The sequence below is a fragment of the Nuphar pumila genome, chromosome 3, assembly GCF_984573655.1.
Source record: "Nuphar pumila chromosome 3, dmNupPumi1.hap1.1, whole genome shotgun sequence".
Taxonomy (NCBI): Eukaryota; Viridiplantae; Streptophyta; class Magnoliopsida; order Nymphaeales; family Nymphaeaceae; genus Nuphar; species Nuphar pumila.
In genome coordinates, this window is record NC_143251.1 from 139,378,697 (window position 1) to 139,405,903 (window position 27,207).

General features: G+C 37.9%; 1 protein-coding gene across 5 annotated transcripts; it reads left to right on the forward strand.

Annotated features, from left to right (window-relative positions):
- On the forward strand, positions 1–27,207 carry LOC149844070 (uncharacterized). 5 transcript variants are annotated; one of them, XR_016430950.1, is made up of 7 exons: positions 1–137; positions 1,234–1,437; positions 9,848–9,988; positions 10,850–10,958; positions 11,070–11,131; positions 17,454–17,614; positions 26,915–27,142. XR_016430950.1 is itself a non-coding variant. In XM_090000300.1 (7 exons), the coding sequence occupies exons 2-7, from the start codon at positions 1,345–1,347 to the stop codon at positions 27,021–27,023; spliced, it is 672 nt and encodes a 223-aa protein (XP_089856426.1). In that variant the 5' UTR covers positions 1–137; positions 1,234–1,344; the 3' UTR covers positions 27,024–27,207. The 5 variants fall into 5 exon arrangements, 3 of the variants coding, with proteins under 3 accessions (XP_089856426.1, XP_089856429.1, XP_089856427.1); XR_016430951.1 differs by having other exon boundaries at positions 26,861–26,999; XM_090000300.1 differs by having other exon boundaries at positions 17,454–17,557; positions 26,861–27,207.

A 27,207-nucleotide genomic window follows, 5' to 3' on the forward strand; every position in this document is an offset into this window, starting at 1 on the left:
AATATTACCTGTTTGAAATTTTTCGTGCCATAGGGAAAACTCTCTAGGAAATCAAACTCCAGAAATCACGATCTAGAACCAGAAACATTCCCATGTCCAGAGAAGGGAAGCAAGAGTCCGTCGGAATTCCCGGTCGGGTAAGCGATTCATTTTTTTTTCTCCGGATTAATTTTCCGATTTACCAATTAATTTTCCCTCGATGGATCGGTCGAAGAAGAAGAAGGTGCAGTCTTTTCTATTCTTCTCTGTTTGGTTGATCCGTTTTCTCCGACTGGGATCGGGAAATCGGTTTCTCAAAATTCTCCTGTTGAATCCGGGAAAAAAGAAAGCGTCCCTCGATCTCAGCAGAGAAAATCGATTTATTCCGGTTGGACGAATCGGAGTTTCTTTTCTCTAGTGCTTTCGATGCCTAGATTATTATTTTTTTTTGTAATGACAATTATGGAGATACCTCCCTCCATTAGATCACTAAAGCTCCGATTGTAGGGAGAAAATAGAGAATGCTTTTACGAGGGGAACTTGGATCACGAATGCTCCAGTTTTCCTTAATATCCTAGATTGTATTTGCAAACACACAGAAGGAAAAAAAAAGGGGGAAAAACGATTGTTGTGTTCATGGCCTTAGTTTTGGAAAAAGTTTGCAATGAAAAGATTTGCGATTTGCTAAATGTTATAAAAGAAAACCTTTCCTATATAATATTATTAAATTTTATTTGGGAGATATTTCATCGGAAAACATATAAAGGAATTTGATTCCAAACACTCCCCAATCTGAAAACTCTTCTGTAGTATTGAAGTATGAGATCACTTTTTATGCAGCTGCAGCTCTGCCGCTGATGATCATCCATCTCAACATTTCTCGAGATGAGCACCACATCCATCTCGAGAAATCCCAAGATGGATGGTTGTCAAGCAGGTCGCTGCATGCCCACCATGCAGCGACCCTGCATATAATGTGAACACAGTATTGAAAACGGGTACACAACTTTGTTAACCTTTACATGGGGCTTCCAAAACTGAGAATTTTGTATGGAAGCTACGGTGGAATGGTTTTCTTGACATAAATTTTCTCATAAAATTATCTTGAGTGTCCTTAAAATGTGAAAGTTTTGATACTTGTTTTTGTGTTAAGAGTTCTTTTATGCTTGTTTTTGTATGTTGAACTTCTTTTTTTTCCTTTGTTGTATTTTGCTTTTATTGGCTTTTACAATGCTGTTGTGTTGGTGATGACAGGAAGGAGCAGAATTTTGTTGATGGGTGTGGAGCTTTTTCATGTTAGCTCCTGAACTATTAAAAACTCACATTGGATTAGCTCAAAGCAGTAGAAAATAAGATAGCTGAGAGATGTTTTCATTGTTCTTTGGACTGTGGAAGTATCTCTTCAGCAAGACAGAGTTTCATGTCCTTATTCTTGGGATTGACAAAGCTGGGAAAACGGTAACACATTCCTTCCGTTTCACATTTCATGTGTGTTTTTTTTCTAAATCGTTTTTTACTAATTAGTCGGAGTAATAGTACATTGATCTAATGTAGCTTATCTGCAAGTTTACCTTATTTGGGCTTTTTTTTAGAATCCTCAAGTTATGCTCATTCTTCTGGAGATGTTTTTCTTGCTTGATACCTACTGAAACTATTCCAAATGAATATGCTAATTGTGGACAAAAATTGAAATTGATGCTAGTCATGCCTTCTAGATGAGTTGGGCTGCTACTGATGTGTTTGCAAAGTGAAATCAGCTGTCACAACATTTCAGTTTAATCAGTTGAGTTGATGAATTTTGATCTGCATAAGTTTGAAATGTGGCTTGTCATTCTCTGCGCATAAGGCGAATGCTTGCATCCATCAAGAATGGGACTAAGAAAATAATCGCACAACTTGTAAGAGTGAGAGTATGCACATGCACATGCATATGCTCATGAACACTCTTGCAAGCTGAGAGCATTTATTTTCTTGCGCGCAGGGTGGGAGGGACAATGGAGAAAGCTTGCATGGAAAAGACGGTGAAATATGGTTCTGATTTACAGTTCACATGGAACCTGAAAATGGAAACCTTGAGATCAACAATACCTGCCAACCTATTTTCAGGCTGAATGGTAGAAAAAACGGGCCTAAAAATGAGTAATTTGGATTGCCATGATTAGGGCTGGCAAATGAACCAGACTTATTGTAACTTTGCTTGGTTTGGCTCGGCAATAAGGTTGTTCAGGCTCAAAAAATAAACCCCAAATTCATCCCATTATTTTTAATAAGCAAGCTTATAAAAGGGCTGCTTGGCAAGGAAACTCTTTAGCCAGGTTCGGTCATGGATTGGCTAGGAATCACCTGACTTGGTTGACTCGGGCCGAGTCAGCCAATTCAGTCATGAATTGGGCGATTCAGAACTAAGACATGGCTCAATAAATCGGTAATGATTCATCAAGTCATCGTAGATTTTGAACCGGTTTGTTTCAATACGAATTGGTTCATTGCACCCGTTCGTATTATTTAAAAAAAAAGATTAATTTTTTTTTTGGGTCCTAACCCGTTCGAGTTAATGAGTCGACCAGCTGACCCCGCGAGTCAAGGGTTGGGCGATTCGAGCCCAAGTCACGAGTTTTCCAACTATGGTTGAGGTGGCTTGCAACAAATGAAGCTCGGGTAATAGATCTGGATCAGCTTGGCTAGGATCCTATGTCACATGGGTGCGAGTGCGGGGATGCGGTAGCGGCAAAAATGTAAATTTATATATATATATAATTTTGAAGTTTTAACAGTTTAACATTTAACAGTTAACATTGTCATAATATCATTCATCATGCATGCAGTATATCAACCTAAATATCAAATTATCAATCAAATAAGTAAAGCAATTCCATAAATTGACCTAAATATCAATCAAATAAGTAAAGCATAAAAGAACTAAATTACATACCAAAGTATATCTTGATGAAGTAATGGATGTTAATAATTTTTTTCATCATCATCAAATGCATCATTAGAAGGAATACTGGGCTCAGCTAAATCCATGTTTGTTATGTTGAAATCATGCTCTACTTCGAAGTCACACTATTCTGGGTTTACATCCCAAAATTTGGATGTTCCTTGTCTGCGTTACAAACCCAATTTGAAAATGTTAAATACTATACAAGTATATTTAAATAAAAACTAAAAAATAATCAAATAACTAAGAGAGCAAATTAGTACCTCTATTCATTATTGCTTCGCGAAAGAAATCGAAGATTTGAATGAACATATACTAAATCCTCTGCACGCTTGCTGGTGAGCTTGTTTATCTTTATGTTGTGGATTTGAGAATATGTGCTCCAATTTCTTTCACAACAAGATGAACTAGCAGGCTGCGATAACAATCTTAATGCAAGACGTTGGAGAAAAGGTGTTTCTGATCCAAATGTTGACCACCATGTGATAGGATCTATATTATCTTTTTCTCTCGCGAATAATGCCGGTCCTTATAATCTCGAAGATGAAAATTTTTGAAACGCTTGTGTGACTTGATGTAGAAGATATGCTTCTGGAAAAAGTCTTGTCATACACATATTTCTTTGTCTTGACAACTCTGGGTCTAAATTTGGAGGGACACGACCAATACCACTAGCCCGCCACTTATTTGTATAATATTTTGGATTAAGAGAATGTGCTATGCAATGCAAATGAGTGTTGCTCTTATCCCATCTTCTGACTAAAATTGAATGAATATAATTAAAAAAATCTGAATCATCTAATGCAAGATTTTTTTCCTCGTGCTTGAAAACTATAGCTTGTATTTTTTCAATCATATTATCCCACATTTCATAAACTCTGTGAAACATGGGCTCATCCTTATCAATTTCTCTTAACATTTCCTAAGTAGGTTGCGTAAATTGAATGAAATATACCACTCTGTCCAAAAACTCATCATCAAGAATGGATTTTTTAATTTCTTGAGCCTTGATATCATCATCAGCACGATAGAATGTCCAATTTTCATTAGTCACCATGTTAATCAAAGCATTTTTCACACTTTTAATCTTATTCATCATCACAATGATAGACACAAAATGTGTTTCAGCGACCTTCAACAATTTCAAATCAGAATACCTATTAAATATAGCATTACCACGATGGTGGTTAACAACAAAATTCCTAATGCTTTTGACATTTCTTTCTAAATCTTCAATTCATGAACATAAAGCATATGCTTGTGAATTTTCTTCTTCTTTGGGGTTGCATATGCTCTTTAAGACTAGATTTAAGCTGTGTGCTACACAAGGAGTCCAAAAAATATGAGGGTACTTACTCTCCAAACTCAACGCTGTACTTTTACAAACTGGAGCGTTGCCTGTAATGATTTGTACCACTTTCTGATTACCCACTTCTTTTATCACTTCTATAAACAATCCCTTCAAATACTCTGCATTTTTATATTCTCCAGATGCATCAACTGCTTTCAAGAATATTGGGGCACTAAGCGAACAAGCAATGAAATTGATTAATGAACGCATTTGAATATCTATCCATCAATCAGACATAATAGAAACTCCATTTTGCTCCCATGAATATTTTTTAATCTTCAGCAACCTCTTCACATTTGCCCTCTCTTCTGCAAGAAGTGTGGTTCATATTTTTTCTGAACTTGGAGGCACATAACCACTCAAATTACAATTTGCCAAGGATGTTACTAAATCCTTTCAATAAGGATTTCTAGCCACATTAAATGGGAGTGAACCAGAATAAAAATACCTCATAACTTTTCTATCTAATTCTTCTCTTCCATATGTATTGAATGATACTTGTATCGTTTCTTTACCTCCTACATTGGCTTTTTTTTTTCAGCATCTTCTTGGTGGCTTGCAAATGACACACTAACTGCACAAGAATCGGCCATTGCCTTTCTCTTCTCATATTCTTCTTGTATTTTCTTGTATTGTTTTCACATTGCCTCATCAACTTTTCTGCAAGCTGAAATGCCATGTCCTGGTATCTTCAACAAATGAGCCTTCACTCTTGTGTAAGACCCAACAAAATATCTTTCGTAGAGCTTGCATCCAAATCTCTTGTTTCCACTACCCCCTTCTCCAGTTTTTGCAAGTTTATCTACATGTACCCATAGTGACCCCACATCATCAATCCCACTGCAACTATCAGCAAAACTAGCAGCAGAACTCACATGTTGGGATGAGGATGACGCAAGTCCTTTCCCTTTATCCGTCATTTTTATCCTGAAAACACAAAAAAATACATTCAAAATTTTAAATCAATTATACAGACTGACATTATCTTGATATAAAATCACGATCTGCCCCTCCCTTGTCGAAAACAAAGGGAGCAGGGGGGGGGGCTCAGCCCCTCCCTTGCCGACTCAACAAGAAAGCAAGAGGGGGGGGGGGGCTCAGTCCCTCCCCTGCCGAAAATAGAGGGAGCAGGGGGGGCTCAGCCCCTCCCTTGCCGACCCAACAAGAGAACGAGAGGGGGGGCTCGGCCCCTCCCCTGCCCACCCAATAAGAGAGCGAGAGGGGGGCTCGGCCCCTCCCCTACTGAAATCAGAGGGAGCAGGGGGGGCTCGGCCCCTCCCCTGCCGACCCAACAAGAGAAAGAGAGGGCGCAGGGGGGGGCTCGACCCCTCCCCTTTCGACCCAACGAGAGAAAGAGAGGGCGCAGGGGGGGCTCGACCCCTCCCCTGCCGACCCAACAAGAGCAACAAAGGGCGCAGGGGGGGCTTGACCCACCCCTCTCCTGCCGACCCAACGAGAGCAAGAGAGGGCGTAGGGGGGGCTCGACCCCTCCCCTGCCGACCCAACGAGAGCAAGAGAGGTCGCAAGGGGGGCTCACCCCCTCCCCTGCCGACCCAATGAGAGCAAGAGAGGGAGCAGGGGGGCTCCCCCTCCCCTGCCGACACAAGCAGAGAGCGAGAGGGACGTACCTGCAACGAGGGAGAGGAGGAGATTCGGAGATGGCGTCGGGAGGAGAGGGTTGCGCAGGAGAGGAGTGATTTGGGCAAAAAAATTGCCCTAATCACTCATTTTCATCGGGTTTTTTCTTTTTAATGTCCGAAATGTGGACGAGAACGACCCTGGGTGCGGTCCGCACCCGCATCGAGTAGCGTCGATGCGGGTGCGGCACCTGCTTTGTCGAGTCCCTATGACATAGCTGAGATCCATTTGCATAATTCAAACCTTTGGGGATGGATCATGCTCACTCGAGACTTGGTTCGCATCACCTTTCCACCAGCGACGACAACCACCACCAATGATGTCTCTCTCTTTCTATTGAAAGAAGAAGGGAGGAGCGACTAAGCGCATTCTCTCTTTCACACTCGGATATGTACTCTCTCTCCCCTTCGTCTCTTCTTTTGCTCTTTCTTCCCTCCGTTTTCTTCTTTCATTCTTCTTCTTCTTCTTCCCTTCTTCTCCTCCTCCTTCTTGATGACTGTAATTAATTGGTGTTTCAGGTTGTCATGTTTTGGATTGGATTATTTTTATGAAAAAACCTGCTTTTGTTGTAGAATTTGATGGACAATGAGATATTGATATAAAAAACCTCTGTAAATGCAAATTCTAATCTAATGCATGTTTTTTTACTACATAAACTATAGATGTCATGTTTGTAGGGTCTGATTTACAAAACATGTAGTGAAACATTGAAAACTAGTTGGGCCATTTCCAGAATTGACACCAATTTATCTCAAGGTTGTCAAAAGTTCAGTTGTCTAGCTTACACTATGTAACATACACACAACACTTTTGCTGTCATACCTATGTCGACAGGTGATGACACGGCTGCTGGTACCAGATGCAGTGCGGGTATGCTGGTCTCGTATTGCTCTGGGTCAGGTCCAACCCAGATCCGACCCCAACCCAAACTAAATTTTTTTATACCCATTTTTTTTGCCTCGAGTGAAAGGCAGGGTAGAAGAGGAAAAGGGAGGAAGAAGAAGAAAAGTTTTTTTTCTTGTCGAAACCCTCATCTTCCCACCCTCAAGAGCAGTAGGAGGAGGAACCATGGAGAAGAAAAAGACAATGAGGAGGAGAAGGAGAGAGAGAGAGAGGGAGCAAGAGTGAGAAACTGAGAGTGAGTGAGCAAAAAATGAGAGAGAGGGGGGGAGGGGGGGGCGTACCTACTCGTGTTCTTCTCACAAAACCTGGAGAGAGAGAGACCTTCCCCTTTTTATAATATATGATCGTTGACCAGGTTTGGACAAGTTCAAACCTGGTTAACGAAGCTTTTTAAAAGTTATAGACTTTTCCTTTTATTTTTAACATGGATCCATACAAGATCCAAACCTAAACTCTCTCTTATGCGATATATATATATATATATATATATATATATATATATATATATATATATATATATATATATATATATATATATATATGGGTACGACACAACAATTCCAAAAAATGTGGGTATGGGGGATACAACTATATATATATATTAAATATCACATAAATACAAATAAATTCAAAATAAGCTGAATATAATCTAAATACATATGCTATATCTAAAATATATAGTATATACTGAAAATATAAAGTTATAAACTTAAAATATAATTATAAATTATAAATTGAATACAAACTTGTATGTATGGAGAGTAAAATGGTGTGTCCAGGTGTCAACGTGTGTTGACATGGGGACACGTGTACGGAGTTGAAAATGGAGTGGCCGTGTGACATATATATCACCATGTCCCTGTACCCATAATTTTAGAAATTGCTGTGTCGTACCCGCAACCGCACCCGTCGCCATGTGACATAGGGCTTACATGATGGTGTCAATTGGCCTAGTGTTGCCAGGTTCTTGTTTAAAAATTAAAAGTGCAAAACTACTCTATTGTGTAAGGCATGGAATTGTTATCTTATATGAAAATGTACCATAACAATGAAAACATGGAGGTTCCATGTTTTCCAACCATTCCATGAGTTCTGAATTAGTAGACATACATGCTACTTTTATAATTATATTTCTGCATGCACACACACCTTACACACAAACACACACCCACACACCCACCTTTTGATGATAAGTAGAAAAGTTAAAATGAAAATATTTGCTCGTGTCATTCCATGCATGCTAATTTTATGAAGGACCATGCTTCTCTTTATAAAGATTGTGTATGTACATGTCATCCATTGTGTATGAGTAGGTTTGTAATTTTGTATATAAAGATTGTTTATGTGAATTTGTGACTGTTAGTTTGTGTCATTAGATCATGGAAACTAAAATAAGTTTAACCTTTTTTGTTGGTGAGTGTAAGTATAGATAATTAGATATACATTATTACACATGTTCTAGTGCTTGAAAAATTAGGTTGACGTTTGTTTAGAAGTTAAAACCTTAGATTTCCTATTTATTGATTGTTGCTTGAAAAATTAGGATGACACTTTTCTTTTATTTATTTGTGTTTTTAGATATTTTAAAAGTTTTTAAAAATATATTTTTGAGCTTATGCTTTACACCTTGCTTCATATTTTGGTGGAGCGCCTTGCTATGCCTCAACGATTTTCACAACATTGGGGTACACTTTTGGTATGGGTTGCAAACACGTTCATTTGGAGCGTCTCATCTTCATTCTCTGGAGAAGCAAAAATCAAACGGATAGAGTAGATGGTCCAACTACAAAACTTCTTTTACATTACTTCCATGGTTGTGCCTCATAGCACAACAACACCCATACTATTGAAATGGTTCATTAGTAAAGATGTTTTCCCATGTGCCTCTTCTTCCAATGGTGTGTGTCTGTGTGTGTGTGCCTCTATATATATACATATATATGGGTAAGGAACCCCCAGTAAAAAAATTGTAATATTTTTATTTTTTTAATGTTTTTTGCACATCTGACCCTCTAGATGTGATCTACATGTTTGGGTTGAAAAATCAAACATGTATGTAACATTTTGCTGGGGTTGAAAAATCAATGGTCTACAATGTACAAAAATTTCAACCCTCATAAAATCATATATTTACATAAAAAAATTATGATCCAAGAGTCGATTCCTACTATTTTGACCATCCTGAACACATCCATGGGGTTAGATTTTGTCGAAACAACCTCCCATTATGAGTTCCAACTAGGGGGTTCCTTACCCACGAGGGTATCAAATACTTCAAATGCGTATTCAATTAGGTAGTTTCTTTAATGTTGAGATGGGTTCAAATAGATCTAAAAATCAACAGCCAATGTTAAACCAAAAACTTATGATAAAAACCCATGTCTTTTGTCAAATTAATTTCAATCTAAGGGATGTTTTCTAGAAAAACAAGCATCAATAAACATATCTAAGTGTTGAATTGAGCGAAAAACACCTGCAACTATGACTTTTCATACTGGTTTGGATCAATTAGGGTGCTGTGTGTGTGGGGGGTTTATATTTGTTATTCATGATAGTACCTACTATGTAGTAACCCTATGGGCTTGATTCTATTATTGATTTGGTAAGAAAGCATGGTTTAGATTATGATATTTTGATACTTGAGACAGGTTTTTGAATGAAAATAAAAACCAATGGCTCACGATGTACTAAAATTCATGATTACAGAAACTTGGTTTTCATGTTGAAACAACTCAATCCAAAGCATCTCTTAGTAAAAGAAGAATAAAGACACCGTATAGTTTGATTAACTAGTTGGTGACTTGACAATGCAACAATTGCTTTCTATTAGGCAGTATAGTATCATCATTAGCACTAAATGTGTGTGCGTATGTGTCAGTTTTGTAAAACACTTTCACTGTACCAGGCATATCAACATTGTATTTCTTACATGTATTTGTATCTGTGATGTGGTGTGCATCACGACATTTGTTTGTACTGTTATGTTGCACATCTAATAATAGGAGAAATATGTATTTCATCTATGAAATCTTCAGACATTGCTTGAGAAGTTGAAGACAATGTATTCAAACGTGGAAGGGCTTCCACCAGATCGCATTGTTCCAACTGTTGGGCTCAACATTGGCCGCATGGAAGTGTCCAGCACAAAACTTGTGTTTTGGGACCTTGGAGGTCAGGTATATGACCAATTACAACATGAATTATGTTTTCTATCTGTTTATCTCTTTGCTTTAGTTCATCATTGAATTTTTTCTTGTTATAAAAAGTTGGTATGTTTCACTTCTAATGAGAATTGTAATGTACATCTCCTTTAAGGTTTTAAATTAATGAACTTGAAAAAATCAGTTCATTTGTCTTACCATGTTCAAAGTAGGTGATAATTTGAAGCTGGATATTAGTTCTGTATTTTGGCTGTTATCCCATGACGACTACTGATGTCTCTCTGATTTAAATGATTTTTATCCACCATACTGGGACCTTTTAGGCACCTATAGACCATGAATCTGGTGAACTGTTCAGACAGCAATTTGATTTTGCTATACCAAGATACCTCTGTATCTAAACTAAACGGCTTGTTACTTGGGAGGTTCTGGTTTGGATATTCATAAAGGTGACGTAAAATAGAACATAAGGGAGCATGGCAGTTGAACAAGTTTGAGCCTATGCAGTCTTCATGTTCAGTCTTTCTCTGAACTGATCCATGCTATTGGTTTTAAGTCTCTTTTCTGAACGTTGACCAGTGGAGCATCCTTTGGCCAGACAATTGTATGTGCTAGCTCTTTCCTACTCGCACATACCCAGATGACCCTCTTGTAGACTGAGTGGTTCTTTTTCCTTTTTTTTGGGCCAATTACTTGGACCTTACAAAATCATCATGACTCATTTCTTCCTTGATCTGTATGATGTTCTCTTCTCCAGATTTCATATCAACAATTGCACACTGAGATCCCCAATTACATATATGTGTGGGTGCAATTATTTGTCCTTGATAATTGCGTTGAATATTCTTATGCTATATTGTGATTTACCTATTGCAGAGTGGTCTCAGGACAATCTGGGAAAAATATTATGAGGAGGCACATGCCATAATATATGTCATAGATGCTGCTTGCCAACAGCGATTTGAAGATGCAAAATCCGCTTTGGGTCAGTTCTTCAGCTCGCTTAATGCTTCAGTATTATTTTCTTATTTTCTGTTCAATAGACTAGGAACATGATACTTTATAGTAGCTAATGTCTTTAATTGTATTGGTTTAGAGAAAGTACTTAGACATGAAGATTTACAGGGAGCCCCGTTGCTGATACTGGCAAACAAGCAGGTACGATCATTAACGCATGTCATCAATGTTATTAAGTACATATGCCTTACTGCATGCGGCATACGCCTCAAGGCAAGGCCTATGCCTCATGCCTTGAGGTGTATGGCAGAAGCGTAGGTGCTTCTGAGGCATGTGTCTCAGGCCATGAAGCGCACACCTCACCCTTGAGGTGCACGCCTCAGCGCAAGGCATGCACTTCAGTCATGCATAGGAGGTCAAAGCTCTTCTTTGACCAGTATACAAAAGAAAAGAATGATTAAAATAGAGTGGGGTGGGGGGTGCCCCAACCCTTGCATTATGGAGTTACCAGCACCAGTGGGGCTGTTACCCGCCACGTGTGCACAGACTGTCACAGCCATGCCAGCTACCTAGATCAAGTTGTTAAAATGTAAAACTGTACATATATGTATATATAATAATATTATATTATTATATATATATATATATAAATACATTTTTAATTTCTTTCTTTTCTGTATTTTTTTTCCTTTATTTTTATTTTTTGTCTTTATGTCATCTAGTTCAGTTTGAACTAGAATGACTGTTGCTAGTCAAGTCCTGTCCAGACTTGACTAGCAATAGAGCTGTTGGACTGTGCCCAACAGCTCTATTGAGTCCTCTTTCAGCTGTGTATATAAAGGGGTGCAGCCCCTCTTGTATTTCACTTCAATGCTTCTTAAGCAATTGGTTTTTCATATCAATAAAGAATACATTTTTATTTTTATTTTGTTTCCAGTTATACCCTTTTTAAGGGTTATGCTTTAGTGTCATTCTTGACACTTGCTCTTGTTAATCAAAGCTCGTGTTTCGAAGATCCCCATTTCATTTCATGGTATCAGAGCCACGGAAGTACTAAATCTTGAGGAAAAGCTGCCTCGGTTTCCGTGCCCGTTTGCAAAAGTGTTCGCCACTTGAAGAGAAGTCTTTTATCACTTCATTGGAGAAGATTTCACATCTTGTTGTATTGTTTTTTTTTTCTTTCTTTCTCATTTTCCTTCTTGTTTCTCTTCTATCCCTATTCTTTCTCTCCTTGTAATCGATGGATGACAATGATAAAGTCACCATCATGCCTATGAAACTAAGCGATACGAACTATGTAACATGGGCTTCAATCATGAAGCACCATATATGGGGAAAAGGCTTATGGGGGATTGTGGATGGTTCCGATTCGGAACCTAAGCTATCTCTTACTAAAAAGGAGGGAGATAAAGACGTCCCTCTATCGGAAGAAGAGAAAATCAAGGCTATTGCCTCATACGAGAAGAAATGGAAAGAATGGAGAATATCTCATGCGAAGATAATGTCATGGCTTATCAATAGCGTTGACATTAAAAAATGCTCAAGTCTTGCCAAATTTGATCATGCCGATAAGGCATGGGAATACCTTAAGAATATGTATTCCCTTAAAGATATTGCACACGTGTGCAACCTCCAAGAAAAAGTTCGAATGATGACACAAGGAGACAAAACTATTCGTGAATATTACAATGGGTTGTCCGAACTTTGGAAAGAACTTTCCCTTTTAGAACCAAAGTGGCATTGTGCCGAAGACATCGAGCTTCGTCAGAAACAACTCGATGTTGAACATTTTTACCAGTTTATCACTGGATTAAGGCCGAAATTTGAAACCACTAAATCGGCCCTACTTCACCGGGGAAAAATTCCTTCTATTGTTGAAACTATTGAAGAGTTAACAATGGAAGAAAATCGTCTCCGGAAAGGTTCTTTAAAAATTGAAGATGATTCCGTTTTAGCCGTGTCTAGACCAGGGAATCATGTTCGATCATATAGGCCTCCTCACTTTAACCGACAAAATGGTGACTATGATAAGAAGAAAGTTATTTGTCATCACTGTCATGAACCGGGACACTACAGGCCACAATGTCCCAAACTTAAGGAGCTGAGAGAAAAAAGATCTGCAATTGCTGGATCGGAGCCTAAAGATCAGGATGCACCAGTTTCCCTGGCCCAACTAATGGAGATCCTTCAGCCTCTCATCAAAGGTGCCTCTTCCTCATCTGAAGCTTCAACCGGCGCAGCAGCCTCATCTTTTTCTGATTTAGGTAAAATTTCTTGGCTTCTTGACTCTGGTGCATCTTTTCATATGACCCCAAATAATCAAAGTCTATCCAAATGTGTTAAAAATAAAACAAGTGTGTCAAAGGTCTTTACTGCTGATGGGACTTCTCTTGAAATAGAAGGAATAGGAGATTTTGAAAAAATTTATAAAACAAAATTTTTTTTTATTCCAGAAATTAGACATGTTCCCAAATTAAATTTAAATCTTTTATCTGTATCTCAAATTTCTGATTATGGGTGTAATATTTCTTTTTCTTCTCATGGTTGTTGGGTACAAGATCGCCAGTCAGGCAAGCTGATTGGGGAAGGCCATAGAGAAGGAGGACTCTATTACATGGATTTTTTGGAAATGCCGAAGAAAGCTTTTTGTTATAATATTCAAAAAATAGAGTTGGAACTGTGGCATAAGAGACTTGGTCACCCACATATAGCCAAAATCCAACATTTTCCAAATCTAGGGAAATTTTGTAACTCTGAATCATTTGATTGTAAAGATTGTATTCTCGGCAAAATGAAAAGATTACCATTTCAGAACAGAACCTTTTTCTCTTCAAGACCACTTGAATTAATACACTCGGATGTTTGGGGTCCTGCACCAGTAATTTCTAAAGGAGGATTTGTTTACTATGTTATTTTTGTCGATGATTTCTCCCGACATACGTGGATGTACTTTCTCAAACATAAGTCTGAAGTATTTTCATACTTTCAAACTTTTCATAATATGGTTAAAAACAAATTTCAAAATGATATTACTATTTTTCGCACAGATTCAGGGGGAGAGTTTTTATCCACAGATTTTCAAAATTATCTTAAATTGCATGGCATCACACATCAAAGATCTTGTCCTTATACACCTCAACAAAATGGACTGGCAGAACGAAAACATCGCCATATTATAGAAACCACTAGAACTTTATTAATAGCAAATCAAGTCCCTAAAGACTTTTGGGCAGAAGCTGCCTTAACTGCCACCTATCTCATTAATAGGATGCCATCTTCTTCGTTACAAAATATCACTCCCATTGAAAAACTTATGAACATTTCTCCAGACTACTCTAGATTAAGAATATTTGGGTGCAAATGTTTCATATTTACTGACAAAAATGATAAACTTTCCCCTCGTGCGATTCCCTGTGCCTTTTTAGGATATGCTGAAAACCAGAAAGGTTATAGATGTTTTGACTTCAAAAATAATAAACTATATGTGTCTAGAAATGTTTCCTTTCTTGAAAAGGAGAGCTTCTTTGATTTTAGAAAATTAAAAGACGTCACTGAGTACTCCTTTTTGCTAGATCTAACATCAACATTTGATGAATATGACCTTGATTGTAACTTTGATGATGATCCAAGAATTATTGATCTTAATGTTGAAAATGAAGAAGTTCATAGAGATACTAGTATTCAATATTCCAGGCGACAAGAGTCTAATACTCCATGTGCACTTGAGAAATATTCTAACATTCCAACTAGACAATCATCCCGAATCTCGAGGCCTCCAGAAAAGTTTGTATCATACGAGTCTTTCTCACCCACATATAGGGCAGTTATTGCATTAATTCACTCATATGAAGAACCATCCACATATTTTCAAGCAAAAAATGATATCAAATGGATAGAAACCATGAAAGTTGAATTAGATGCACTTGAAAAGGCTTCTACATGGAATATTCAAGATCTTCCTCCAGGGAAGAAAACTATAGGATGTCGATGGGTTTATAAAATTAAAACCAAGAGTGATGGTACTCTTGAAAGATATAAAGCCCGTTTAGTAGCCAAAGGTTATGCCCAAGAATATGGGATTGATTATGAAGAAACCTTTGCTCCGGTGGCTCGTATGACTACTGTCCGAACCTTAATTGCCTTAGCTTCTATCAAAAAATGGTCTATTTTTCAAATGGATGTCAAAAATGCTTTTTTAAATGGAAAGCTAGTTGAAGAAGTATATATGGAACCCCCTCCTGGTCTAAGTATTCCTAAGGGTAAAGTCCTTCGCTTAGAAAAAGCTCTTTATGGACTTAAACAAGCACCAAAAGCTTGGTATGATAGGTTTAGTCGTGTTATGATTGATATTGGTTTTCAATTCTGTTTAACTGACACTGCTTTGTTTATTAAGAATTCTGATGCAGGGATCATTGTGCTTCTTCTCTATGTGGATGATATGATCATCACCGGAAGCGATAAACAGGGAGTTGAAACAATCAAAACACTTCTTAAATCTCATTTTGAAATGACTGATTTGGGCTTGTTGAGATATTTTTTAGGCATTGAAGTTGCTTATTCTCCTAGAGGATATTTATTATCTCAGACTAAATTTGCTTTTGATATTGTTTTCAGGTCTGGTATTACTGATGATAAGAAAGTTGACACTCCAGAAGTTGTTAATGTTAAAATGAAGATTGATGATGGAGAACTTCTTGCAGACCCTACTCCTTACAGACAGCTTGTCGGGGCACTTTCCTATCTATCTATTACCAGACCAGATATAGCACATGCTGTTCATACAGCAAGTCAATTTCAACATGCTCCTACTTCTGTTCATATGGGAGCAGTCATGCGTATTATCAGATACATCAAGTCCTCTCTTTCACGAGGACTTTTCTTATCTTCCTCCTCTTCTCTTGATTTAATTGCATATACTGATGCTGATTGGGGAGGTGATCCCAATAACAGACACTCAACCACTGGCTTTTGTGTCTTTTTAGGGGAATCATTAATCTCGTGGAGGTGTAAAAAGCAGCAGAAGGTATCTCTCTCATCCACCGAAGCTGAATACAGAGCCATGGCAACCACGACCATGGAAGTAGTTTGGCTCCGACGACTGCTTGCTGACATGGGAGTTGAAGCAACAAAGGCTTCACAAATGTGTTGTGACAACAAAAGTGCGATCTACATTGCCAGTAACAGAACATTCCACGAACGCACCAAACACATCGAAATGGATTGTCACTACGTCAGAGAGGAATATCTACACGGGATAATTGATCTGCCATATGTCACTTCAGAATATCAGTTAGCAGACCTCTTTACAAAGCCTCTCGCTGCTCCCCGATTTCACTTTCTCTTAGACAAACTTTCGCTCATTGTACCGTAAGTTTGAGGGGGAGTGTTAAAATGTAAAACTGTACATATATGTATATATAATAATATTATATTATTATATATATATATATATAAATACATTTTTAATTTCTTTCTTTTCTGTATTTTTTTTCCTTTATTTTTATTTTTTGTCTTTATGTCATCTAGTTCAGTTTGAACTAGAATGACTGTTGCTAGTCAAGTCCTGTCCAGACTTGACTAGCAATAGAGCTGTTGGACTGACACAGTCCAACAGCTCTTAATAGAGCTGTTGGACTGACACATTCCAACAGCTCTAAATAGAGCTGTTGGACTGTGCCCAACAGCTCTATTGAGTCCTTTTTCAGCTGCGTATATAAAGGGGTGCAGCCCCTCTTGTATTTCACTTCAATGCTTCTTAAGCAATTGGTTTTTCATATCAATAAAGAATACATTTTTATTTTTATTTTGTTTCCAGTTATACCCTTTTTAAGGGTTATGCTTTAGTGTCATTCTTGACACTTGCTCTTGTTAATCAAAGCTCGTGTTTCGAAGATCCCCATTTCATTTCACAAGTGACTCTCTCTCTCTCTCTCATGAGATCCCTTTGAGGACTGAAACTTGGCTGCGGAGGTGAAAACAAAGGATGAAAGAAGAGATCCACTTCCCCTCCTCTCTCTGCAAACCTCCTGCTTTCGTTGGGACATAATCCTTTTGCCCACATGACATATAATTGTAATTTGGTTTGTCTTCTCTATGGGTGCAATATTGCTCATTATAGAGATAAAGGAACGAAATTGAATAAATTTCTTATATTTAGATAAAGTGCTGGAAATTATGCTATTATGACATCATGCCTTAAGTCTTAGATTTCTCTCTCTCTCTCTCTCTATATATATATATATAGTTTGTTTTTCTTGTTATGCATGTTAGTGGTTCTGATACTTACGGCTCAACGCTTCGCTACTTACGCTTCGCTTCATGGTGGCTGCAATACTTTGCCTTGCCTCAACGCTTCTAACAACCTTGCATGTCATGTCTTCACCGAAAATTGGGATACTCTGCAACTTTTCTTGTTACTTGTTCACATCCATTAGATATTGTTGAGCACTAAAAGTCACCCTACAATCTACTTGAAAATTTGGTCATTTTTCATTATCATTTATTTTGTTAAAGTGAATGGCAGGACCTTTCTGGGGCTGTATCAGCAGAAGAACTGGCAAGATATTTGGATTTAAAGGAGTTGGATGAAAGATTATACCTATATGAAGCTGTTTCTGGCTATGACGGGTAAATTACAGTGGATTTTTTTAACTTGTTTAGCACTGCTTGAGGTATTTAAGCCTGGTACTTCTCTCTCTCCCTCTCAATATATATATATATATATATATATATATATATATAGTGTGTGTGTGTGTGTGTGTGTGTGTGTGTGTGTGTGCAGATGAAATATGACTACATGTCATCTTACAAAGCACATTGTTCCTATTTCTTCTCTAAGTTGTGAACCATTGTGCCCACAAATTACTTAAGATTGTGTCTGTAAATACTTAACATTTTTTAATCACATCCATATAGCACAAAAGATGTAACGCCTCATTTATTCTTCTTGGAATTTTAATAGATTTTTTTTTATAAAGACATTCAAATAGACAAATGGAAAACTACATAGAACTTAAATCTTATTCCATCACATCAGAGTTTATTACATCAATTTCAAATGTCCATAAAACATCAAGCAAAAAAGTAGTAGTGACATGACCGTTCTGACGAAGCCATCGACCTCACTTTGATAGTTCATTTATCGTTTCTCCTAAAAACAGTAAACCACAAAGGAATCAGACTAACACTGTCTGAGTAAGTAATACAGTTCTAAATACATATGTGTAGTGTCATGTGAATAGGTATGTGTAAGCTATGATTTGACATGAATTCGATTCCTATGCAAACAGACATTTCTTTCTAGTTCTATCATATCTAATATGATTTCTGAGTAAGTGATCTTATGATTTCAATTTCTAAGTTTTGTTCAGCTTGAGCTTCTACTTTTTTCATTATTCATAGCCATGCTTATTATTATTGTTCTTCATTCTATAATTAACCCTGTGGGTACGCACATGCATTCGACATCGTAGCGGACCGAGATTATACGAGGGTCTATTATATCATAACCCATATAACTAGCCGTACGGATACCCAAAAGGGGCACGATGCTCGACCGAGAGAGATCCCCAATTGACAAGTACTAACATTGGATGCACCCATACTCTTCTGCAGAAGACTCAGACCTACCACCTAGGACTCAATGATAGTCCTGGTCCCCTAACTCCGAGGATTGGGGATCGGGTGAGACGCCTCGCTCTCACAACATAAGAATGTCCTACGGAGTGTGTACCACCCACTCTCTTCAAAGTGGACCATGAGTCTGGTAACATACACTGCGACCCAATGTACCCAGAACCCGAGAATCCAGTAACATACACCGCAGTGGTGTACCTAGAAACCCTATGAGAAACCAATAACATATACATTTTTTGGTATACCCAGTTCTCATATTAAATTTTTTCTTTATTTTATCATTTATTTTATGTATGACGTGTAATGAAATATGCGGAAAAGAAAAGTATGTCCTACAATGGACATCCACACATAGAAATCAAAGAACAAGTCCAAAAGAGGACATACACAAAAGCCAATAATGGCTAGAAAGCATAAAATCTTATAAATGCACTAAAGGGCTTAAAGAAGCCACACCTTACAAAGTGGGAGACCCCACTTATTTATAGGCAAGAGAGGAGTGAGGGAGAGTTAGAGAAAAGCAAGAGAGAGGGACCATTGGGAGTCCCAACAAGGAGTCGTTGGGCTCCCAACGGTCACAATTGTGACCGTTGGGGGCCCAACGACTCTTTGTTGGGCCCCCCAATGGCTGTGCATTAAATGCACAAAAAGTATAATAAAAAAACAGAAAAAAGAAATAAGGAAAAGAAAAAAAGAAAAAGGAAAAATAGAAGAAAAAGAAAAAGACTAAAATGCCCCTATTGGGCGAGTTTACAGAACTACCCCTTATCCGGTAGTATATGATAAATATATTTATATATATATAGATATATCTATATATATATATAAATATATATATTACATATATTTTAACACCCTCCCTCAAGCTTTACGGGGATACAACAGAAAGCTTGTTGAGAAGAAACATGAAGCGAGGAGCAGCAAGAGCTTTGGTGAAGAAATCCGCCAACTGGTACTCGGATGTGACGTAGGGCAGTGCTATGGTTCCTTTTAGGTACTCATCTCGAACATAGTGGCAATCCATCTCAATGTATTTAGTACGCTCATGGAAGGTGTGGTTGCTTGCAATATAGATGGCACTCTTGTTATCACAACACATCTTCGAAGGATTTGAGATGACGATGCCCATATCACAAAGGAGACTTCTAAGCCACACAAGCTCCATGGTTGTAGTGGCCATTGCACGATATTCCGCTTCAGTTGAGGATAATGATACTTTATGCTGCTTCTTGCATCTCCAAGAAATCAGTCACCTAAGAAAACACAAAAACCAGTAGTTGAGACTCTATCATTGGGATTTCCTCCCCAATCAACATCTGTATAAGCAATTAAATCAAGGGATGATGAAGAGGAAAGAAAAACTCCCTTAGTTATGGTGTTTTTAATATATCTGACAATCCTTAAGACTGCACTCATGTGCACAGTTGTAGGTGCATGTTGAAACTGACTGACGGAGTGAACTGCATGAGCTATGTCTGGCCGAGTGATGGATAAGTATGTCAGAGACCCAACGAGTTGACGGTAGGGAGTAGGGTTCTCGAGAAGTGTCCCATCTTCCAGCCTTAGCTTTGCATTGATAACCTCAGGGGTTTCTGTCTTCTTATCATCCGAAATTCCAGACTTGGAGCAAATGTCAGCAGCAAGTTTCATCTGAGAGAGAATATATCCTCGGGGAGAATATGCAACTTCAATACCTAGAAAATATCTTAAGAAACCAAGGTAAGACATGTCAAAATTTTCTTTTAAAATTTTCTTAATATCATGGATTCCTTGCTCATCACTTCCAGTGATGATCATATCATCAACATATAATAGTAGAATAACTACAGAAGACCCTGCACTTTTCACAAATAACGCAGTGTCAGTATAACATGAACGAAAATTTAAGCTAGTCATTACATTGCTAAATCTGTCATGCCAAGCCTTTGGAGCTTGTTTTAACCCATATAGAGCCTTTTTTAGTTTAAGAATTTTGTTTTCTCCAATAGATACTTCTGGCGGAGGATCCATATAGACCTCTTCACTTAGTTCGCCATTAAGAAATGCATTTTTAACATCCAATTGATAGATAGGCCATTTTTTAACAGATGCAACCGCAATAAGAGTCCTAACACTAGTCATTCTGGCTACGGGAGCAAAGGTTTCTTCATAGTCTATTCCGTACTCTTGAGCATATCCTTTGGCTACCAACCTAGCTTTATAACGTTCTAATGACCCATCACTTTTAATTTTAATCTTGAAGACCCATCTACATCCAATAGACTTCTTCCCAGTGGGTAATGAAGTTATTTCCCAAGTTTTAGCCTTTTCAAGTGCACTAAGTTCTAGTTTCATGGCCTCAACCCATTGAGGAATGTTTTTGGCTTCATTATAGTGTGATGGTTCATGATAAGAGTGTAATGCAATTAGGCATGCCCTATATTTAGGTGTTAGTGACTCATAGGAAACAAACCTATTAGGAGGATTGGAGATTCGGCTAGATCTCCTTAAAGAGGTTTCTTCTATGTTGGAATTTTGAGAATATTTTTCTAAAGCGCTTATGGGAGTTTCTTGACCACGCCTAGCATAGGTTTGAATTGACCTTTTTTCAAAATTATTACTTCCATTTTCAACATTACTAAGAGGAGTATCCTCTAAATCATTAGGAACATCCTCTACGTGAGGAGTCATATCTTCTTGAGAGAGAAGATCAAATAAGAAAGCATATTCGCTTTCATCAATATCTTTATTTTTCTCAAAACCATTTTCATTTTCTAAAAAGGTAACATCTTTGGATACATATAGTTTGTTGCTTTTGGGGTCGAAGCACCTAAAACCTTTTTGATTTTTTCCGTATCCTAAAAACACACATTCGATAGCTTTGGGAGACAATTTATCTCTTTTATGTGTGAGGACAAAACACTTACACCCAAAAATTCTTAATCTATTAAAATCGGGTGTTCTTTCAAAGAGTTTTTCATATGGAGATATATTTTGTAAGGATGAGGATATCATTCTATTTATCAAATAAGTGGAAGTTAAGGCGGCTTCGGCCCAATAGCATTTTGGAATTTCTTTGGAAATGAGAAGAGTCCTAGTGGTTTCCAAAATGTGTCTATGCTTCCTTTCGGCTAGACCGTTTTATTGGGGAGTCCTAGGACATGACCTTTGATGACAAATGCCATTGGTTTCTAAGTATTCTTGAAATTCATTTGATAGATATTCTCCATCGGAATCGGATCGAAGAATGAAAATATTAGTTGAAAATTGATTTTTGACAATCATATGAAATTTCTTAAAGAAATTAAAAACTTCAGATTTTAGGTTGAGAAAATAGATCCACACATATCAAGTGAAGTCATCAATGAAAGTAACATAGTAAGAATATTCTCCTTTTGATATGACCGGAGAAGGACCCCAAACATCCGAATGAACTAATTCAAAGGGTCTTTTGGACACAAATGTTCTCTTTGGAAAAAGGGGTGGATTTCATTTTTCCAAAAATACAACTCTTGCAAACAAAATGTTTCTCATTACAAAATTTCTTTCCAAAAGGAAAGGAGTACATTTTTGAGAAGCTTGGATGTCCAAGTCTTTGATGCCAAGTTTCTATATTTTTATCTTGGACATGATTACAAAATGAGTTGATGAGAAGTTTCAAATGGTTCATGTAGTAGAGATCTCCCCTCCTATGGCCTTGCCCAATCCGCTTCCCGGACTGGAGATCCTGTATAGAGCAACCCTTGGTTGAGAAGGAGATTTCACATCCATGATCACATATTTGAGAGACGGATAAAAGATTTAAATTAAGTTGAGGTACTACTCTTATATTTGGCACAAAAAAATCTTTTGAAAAGTCTAAGGTTCCAAAACTTTTAACTTGTAAAGAGGTACCATCGGCGGTTGAAACAAAAGAATTTTTGGAGTTGCTACATACATTGGATAGTCCATTTTCAATAGGGGTCATATGAAAAGATGCTCCAGAATCAAGAATCCAAGAGGGCGTACCTGGAGGAGAAGAAGAGGCAATGGCGGCTCCCGAAGTTGATGGCGATTTGAGTAGAATTTGAAGTGCTTCGGATAGTTGAGCAAGGGAAAAGGACTCTTTCCCTTTCATTGGCTCCTCCTTCTTTTGTGGGATTTCTTCAATAATAGCAACTTTCCCTTTTGGAGGTTCATTTATCTTTGGACAATTAGGTCTTATATGACCCGGTTCTTGACAATGATGGCAAATGGCTTTCCTATAATTGCCATTATAGTTGTTTTGCCTCCCAAAGTGTGGAGGCTTATAAGCTTTCATATGATTGTCGGGTTTAGATACGGCAAGAACTTCATCTCCTCCTTTAATCATGCCAAGACATGTTTCTTCTTGGCATATTTCGGCTATGGCATCTTTCAATGGAAGCGGTTTTGACCTATGAAGAAGGGAGGACCTAACTTGTTCATATTCGGGCCTAAGCCCATGTAAAAATTGAAAAAAGTGTTCTTTTTCCATTTGTTCTCTTCGCATCTCCACATCTTCACTAGATACCCATTTGGGTTCAAGAAGGGATAGCTCATCCCATAAAGGTCCAAGAGTGCTATAGTAATCTCTTACACTCATTTCACCTTGCTTAATGGTACAAATTTTTTCTTGGATAAAAAATTGACGAGCAAGGTCTTTTTGGGTATACATACCTTTCATAAAGAACCATGCTTCATTTGCTAGGCGGAATTTAGCAATGTTGGCGCAAATCTTTAGCTCCACGTTGTTCATGAACCATGCAAGAATTTTTGCATGCTTACTTTACCAATCTTCTACCTTGGATTGGTGATCTTCAATAGCCTTCATGCGAGCATTTCCTTCTAGAGCTTTTTCTTGATCACCATCAATTTTTGTAAGTTGAAGTTGAGGTTCCCTAATGGTGCCCATAACATATCCCCAAAGCTTTTTACCTTTGAGGTTGTTCTCCATGACGGCGGCCCACATCATGTAGTTAGTACCGTTAAGCTTGAAGGAGAGATCAATCTTTTGTTCTCCTTCCATTATATAATCAAGAATGGAGGACAAACAAAGAGAGATAAAACAAGACAACTAGCTATATAAATCAAGAGCACAACCAAGGCTCTGATACCATGTAATGAAATATGCGGAAAAGAAAAGTATGTCCTACAATGGACATCCACACATAGAAATCAAAGAACAAGTCCAAAAGAGGACATACACAAAAGCCAATAATGACTAGAAAGCATAAAATCTTATAAATGCACTAAAGGGCTTGAAGAAGCCACACCTTACAAAGGGGGAGACCCCACTTATTTATAGGCAAGAGAGGAGTGAGGGAGAGTTAGAGAAAAGCAAGAGAGAGGGACCATTGGGAGTCCCAACAAGGAGTCGTTGGGCTCCCAACGGTCACAATTGTGACCGTTGGGGGCCCAACGACTCTTTGTTGGGGCCCCCAATGGCTGTGCATTAAATGCACAAAAAGTATAATAAAAAAAACAGAAAAAAGAAATAAGGAAAAGAAAAAAAGAAAAAAGAAAAAGGAAAAATAGAAGAAAAAGAAAAAGACTAAAATGCCCCTATTGGGCGAGTTTACAGAACTACCCCTTATCGGGTAGTATATGATAAATATATTTATATATATATAGATATATCTATATATAAATATATATATTACATATATTTTAACATGACGAACCCGACGAACATTTCTTTTGCCAGTTAGCTTACTGGATTCTTATGTCTCTCTTGACATATAACTCACAAATCTAACTCGAGTTATACCATACTAGAGTCATGATCTAAGATCCTGTTCGGGTGAGCATGTTTGTCAGCTCTTTATTCATTGCAACCAGGTGTAGGCCAACGTGGTTCATCCATGTAGATGGTCACACCAAGTAAGTGGCTACTACCGGTCCCTTCCGTTTAAGACAACCGTAGGATACTTCCTTATGAGTCACACAGTGGGAAGGAGGGTATATATATATATATATATTTTTTTTTTTCTTTCACCGATACGGTTTGTGTAGCACTCCCCCCCAAGTCCACGTCATAGAACCCGTCGTAACCGACAAGACTAGAGAAATCAAATGCTGTGGTAATACCAACAACATTGGGTTCGGTCCGTTAACTTTTCATTGTAGGTCTACCAATACCAAAGGCGTTGGCCACAGTTGGACTTAGTTCCACTGAACTCTGCCATACTAGCAGCCATAACCAGTCAAACCATACCTGCTGCCACAACAGGGTTCAGCCTCCCTGCCTGACCCACTGCCATTGGTCCTGGTCTGCTGATCCCGGACTGGGTCCAACCGACCACTAGGGACAGGTCTGAGCACAATATCGCAGAAAAAATAAAATATTCATTGAGGTCGATCCATACCCTCACTCCCTTTCGGGTTCAACAGTTTATTTATAATTTTTTTTTTGAAACTGCAGATGTGTATTTATATGCGTGTAAGTCATATACCCCTTTGATTACATGATTTATAAAATTTGTGATGCAGCAGCAAGAGTTAAACCATAAATGGAACATATAAATACACGTTGGTTTAATAAGATACTTTGACCTGTAGTATTAAGTATCCACTTTGATACAACCCTAAATAAATAACCCATTTGGGTATTAGATTGTATTATCTCATTGAACCCTATGTCATCAGACTGGGTTTATATAGTCAAAAACGTGAAGAAATATCATGGTGGTAGATACAGATCATTAAGTGAATGAGTGCAGCTCAATTGGTCCAACCTGTGCTTTCGCATAGTTAGAGAGGAACCCTCGTGCACGTCTATAATTAGAAATTTAAGGGTGTGAAATGACAAAAGAATGAAGTTTTTTCATGGATATGCAGACTGGATTATGCATATCCATGATCTGATGCTTACATGTATTTTTTTTTTTTGTATAAACTGCATGCAGATGCAGAAAATCAAATGCAAGTTTTTATGATTACATTTTCAAAAGTATGCAAAAACAAATTCGTTTTTCATGGCTATGGATGTCCCCAGATATTTCACTATATTTTTCTTTCCATTGCTATTCAAATAATAGTTCAGCTATCAGAAAAATAGATTAGTTATCAGGAGAAATGCAGATCCATTTTAAATGCTTGTATGCATATGTAGTATGATAGCTACGTTTTCATGACTATACCGACATTCAATATATATTCTTTTTAGGAAAAGAAAAAAAATAAAAACACCACTACACTCATGGGTACATGAGCAAAAATCTTATACATATCATAGTATTGATGGCTATCCGATTAATCGAACACATACGAGTATCCCATGGCGCTGCACACATGCATAAAGAGACTGTATCCCTACCTTGTGAAGATACGAATCCGAAGGTAAGGTGTTCTTCTTCCTCACGAACGTCGGGTACCCATGTGAAAGATCCTCGCCGGAATCAATGGTGGTGTGAAAGCAAAGAGATGAGAGGTCACACGGCTGGGCTTAGAGAGGAAACTTGAGAGAGAAAGGAGAAGGGTTTCCATCAAACTCGATTTTGTAAATCCCCCTCCATTTCCATTTTTTTTTCCTTCCCCAAGTAACCTCCCTCATAATAGAGACCTTGTAACTTCCACCATCTTAATTTTGAATTCCAAGAGGCCTTGTAAACCCCCCCCCCCCCCCCCCCCCCCCATTTTCGAATTTTGAGGAAAGAGGGGACTTTCCCAAACGAAATAATGGTTGGAATTCCCCTTTGAAAACAAAACGCCCAGCCGTCCCTTGCATTGCCCAACGCCTCCTCATTGAGGACTTACAAACTCCATTCAAAATTAAAAGGCATATTTCAATTTTTCAAAGTCATTTTTGGTAAAAAGATTTCTGGCGCACAAGGGGATTCAAACCAGGTTCTCCTCCCTAAGGGGTAACGAGCTCCACCAGTGCGCAGTCTCATTTCATTGCAATTTCTTGCAACCTAAATGCATTTAACCTCTTTATGGCGGTTTGGCTTCTATTGACAAAATGATTTCTATAGCGAAAATTCTGGTGCCCAAGGGATTCGAACCATAGTTCTCCTTCCTTAGCGGTATTCAACCTCACCAATGCGCCGATTCCTACTTAGTTGCACTTTCTTGCAACTAAAATTCCTTATCCCTTCTGGTCGTGCATTCCACCATGATACTATTACTTTTTTTGTTGTCTCGTTTATTACTCCATTATCTTTTAAGCATGTGTGTCGGTTTGTAGTGCTCTTACTCGAACTTGAAGTTTATTGCCCGGAAGGTCCAAATCACATCGTTATGGTATTCTAATATTGTGACATCGAAAACCAATTTTCTTCATTTATTTATTTATTGAAAAGACTCAATTTTTTTCAGGGTTTTACAGAAGATTTATCAAGATCAATTCACCAAAAGCTTAAGTTTTTGCAGGATGGGGATCAAGGAGGCCATAGATTGGTTGGTAGAGACTATGGAGAGAAGTAAACGCACAGAGACATTAAGACAGCGTGCAAATGTAAACGGTCATATGGTTGCCTGAGACTTTTTCAAGTCAATTACTGTCAGATTTCTGTTGCTCGTCCTTTATACAAGGCACCTGCTGTAAAAATGAAATTGGTCAGTCTACCTACAGTTCAGAATGCAAATTTTTGTCATGAATATTCTGTTGGTTTCCCTACTTTGTTTACAGTGTTTCATCTTTTCAAATGATTATTGGTTTTGTA

What these genes read in the sequence shown, in the direction of transcription:
- LOC149844070 (XM_090000300.1), top strand. Translation starts at nt 1,345, where the DNA reads ATGTTTTCATTGTTCTTTGGACTGTGGAAGTATCTCTTCAGCAAGACA. An exon ending in TTGACAAAGCTGGGAAAACG is followed by an intron (nt 1,438 to 9,847) that starts GTAACACATTCC and finishes TGAAATCTTCAG; the next exon opens with ACATTGCTTGAGAAGTTGAA. An exon ending in TGATACTGGCAAACAAGCAG is followed by an intron (nt 11,132 to 17,453) that starts GTACGATCATTA and finishes AGTGAATGGCAG; the next exon opens with GACCTTTCTGGGGCTGTATC.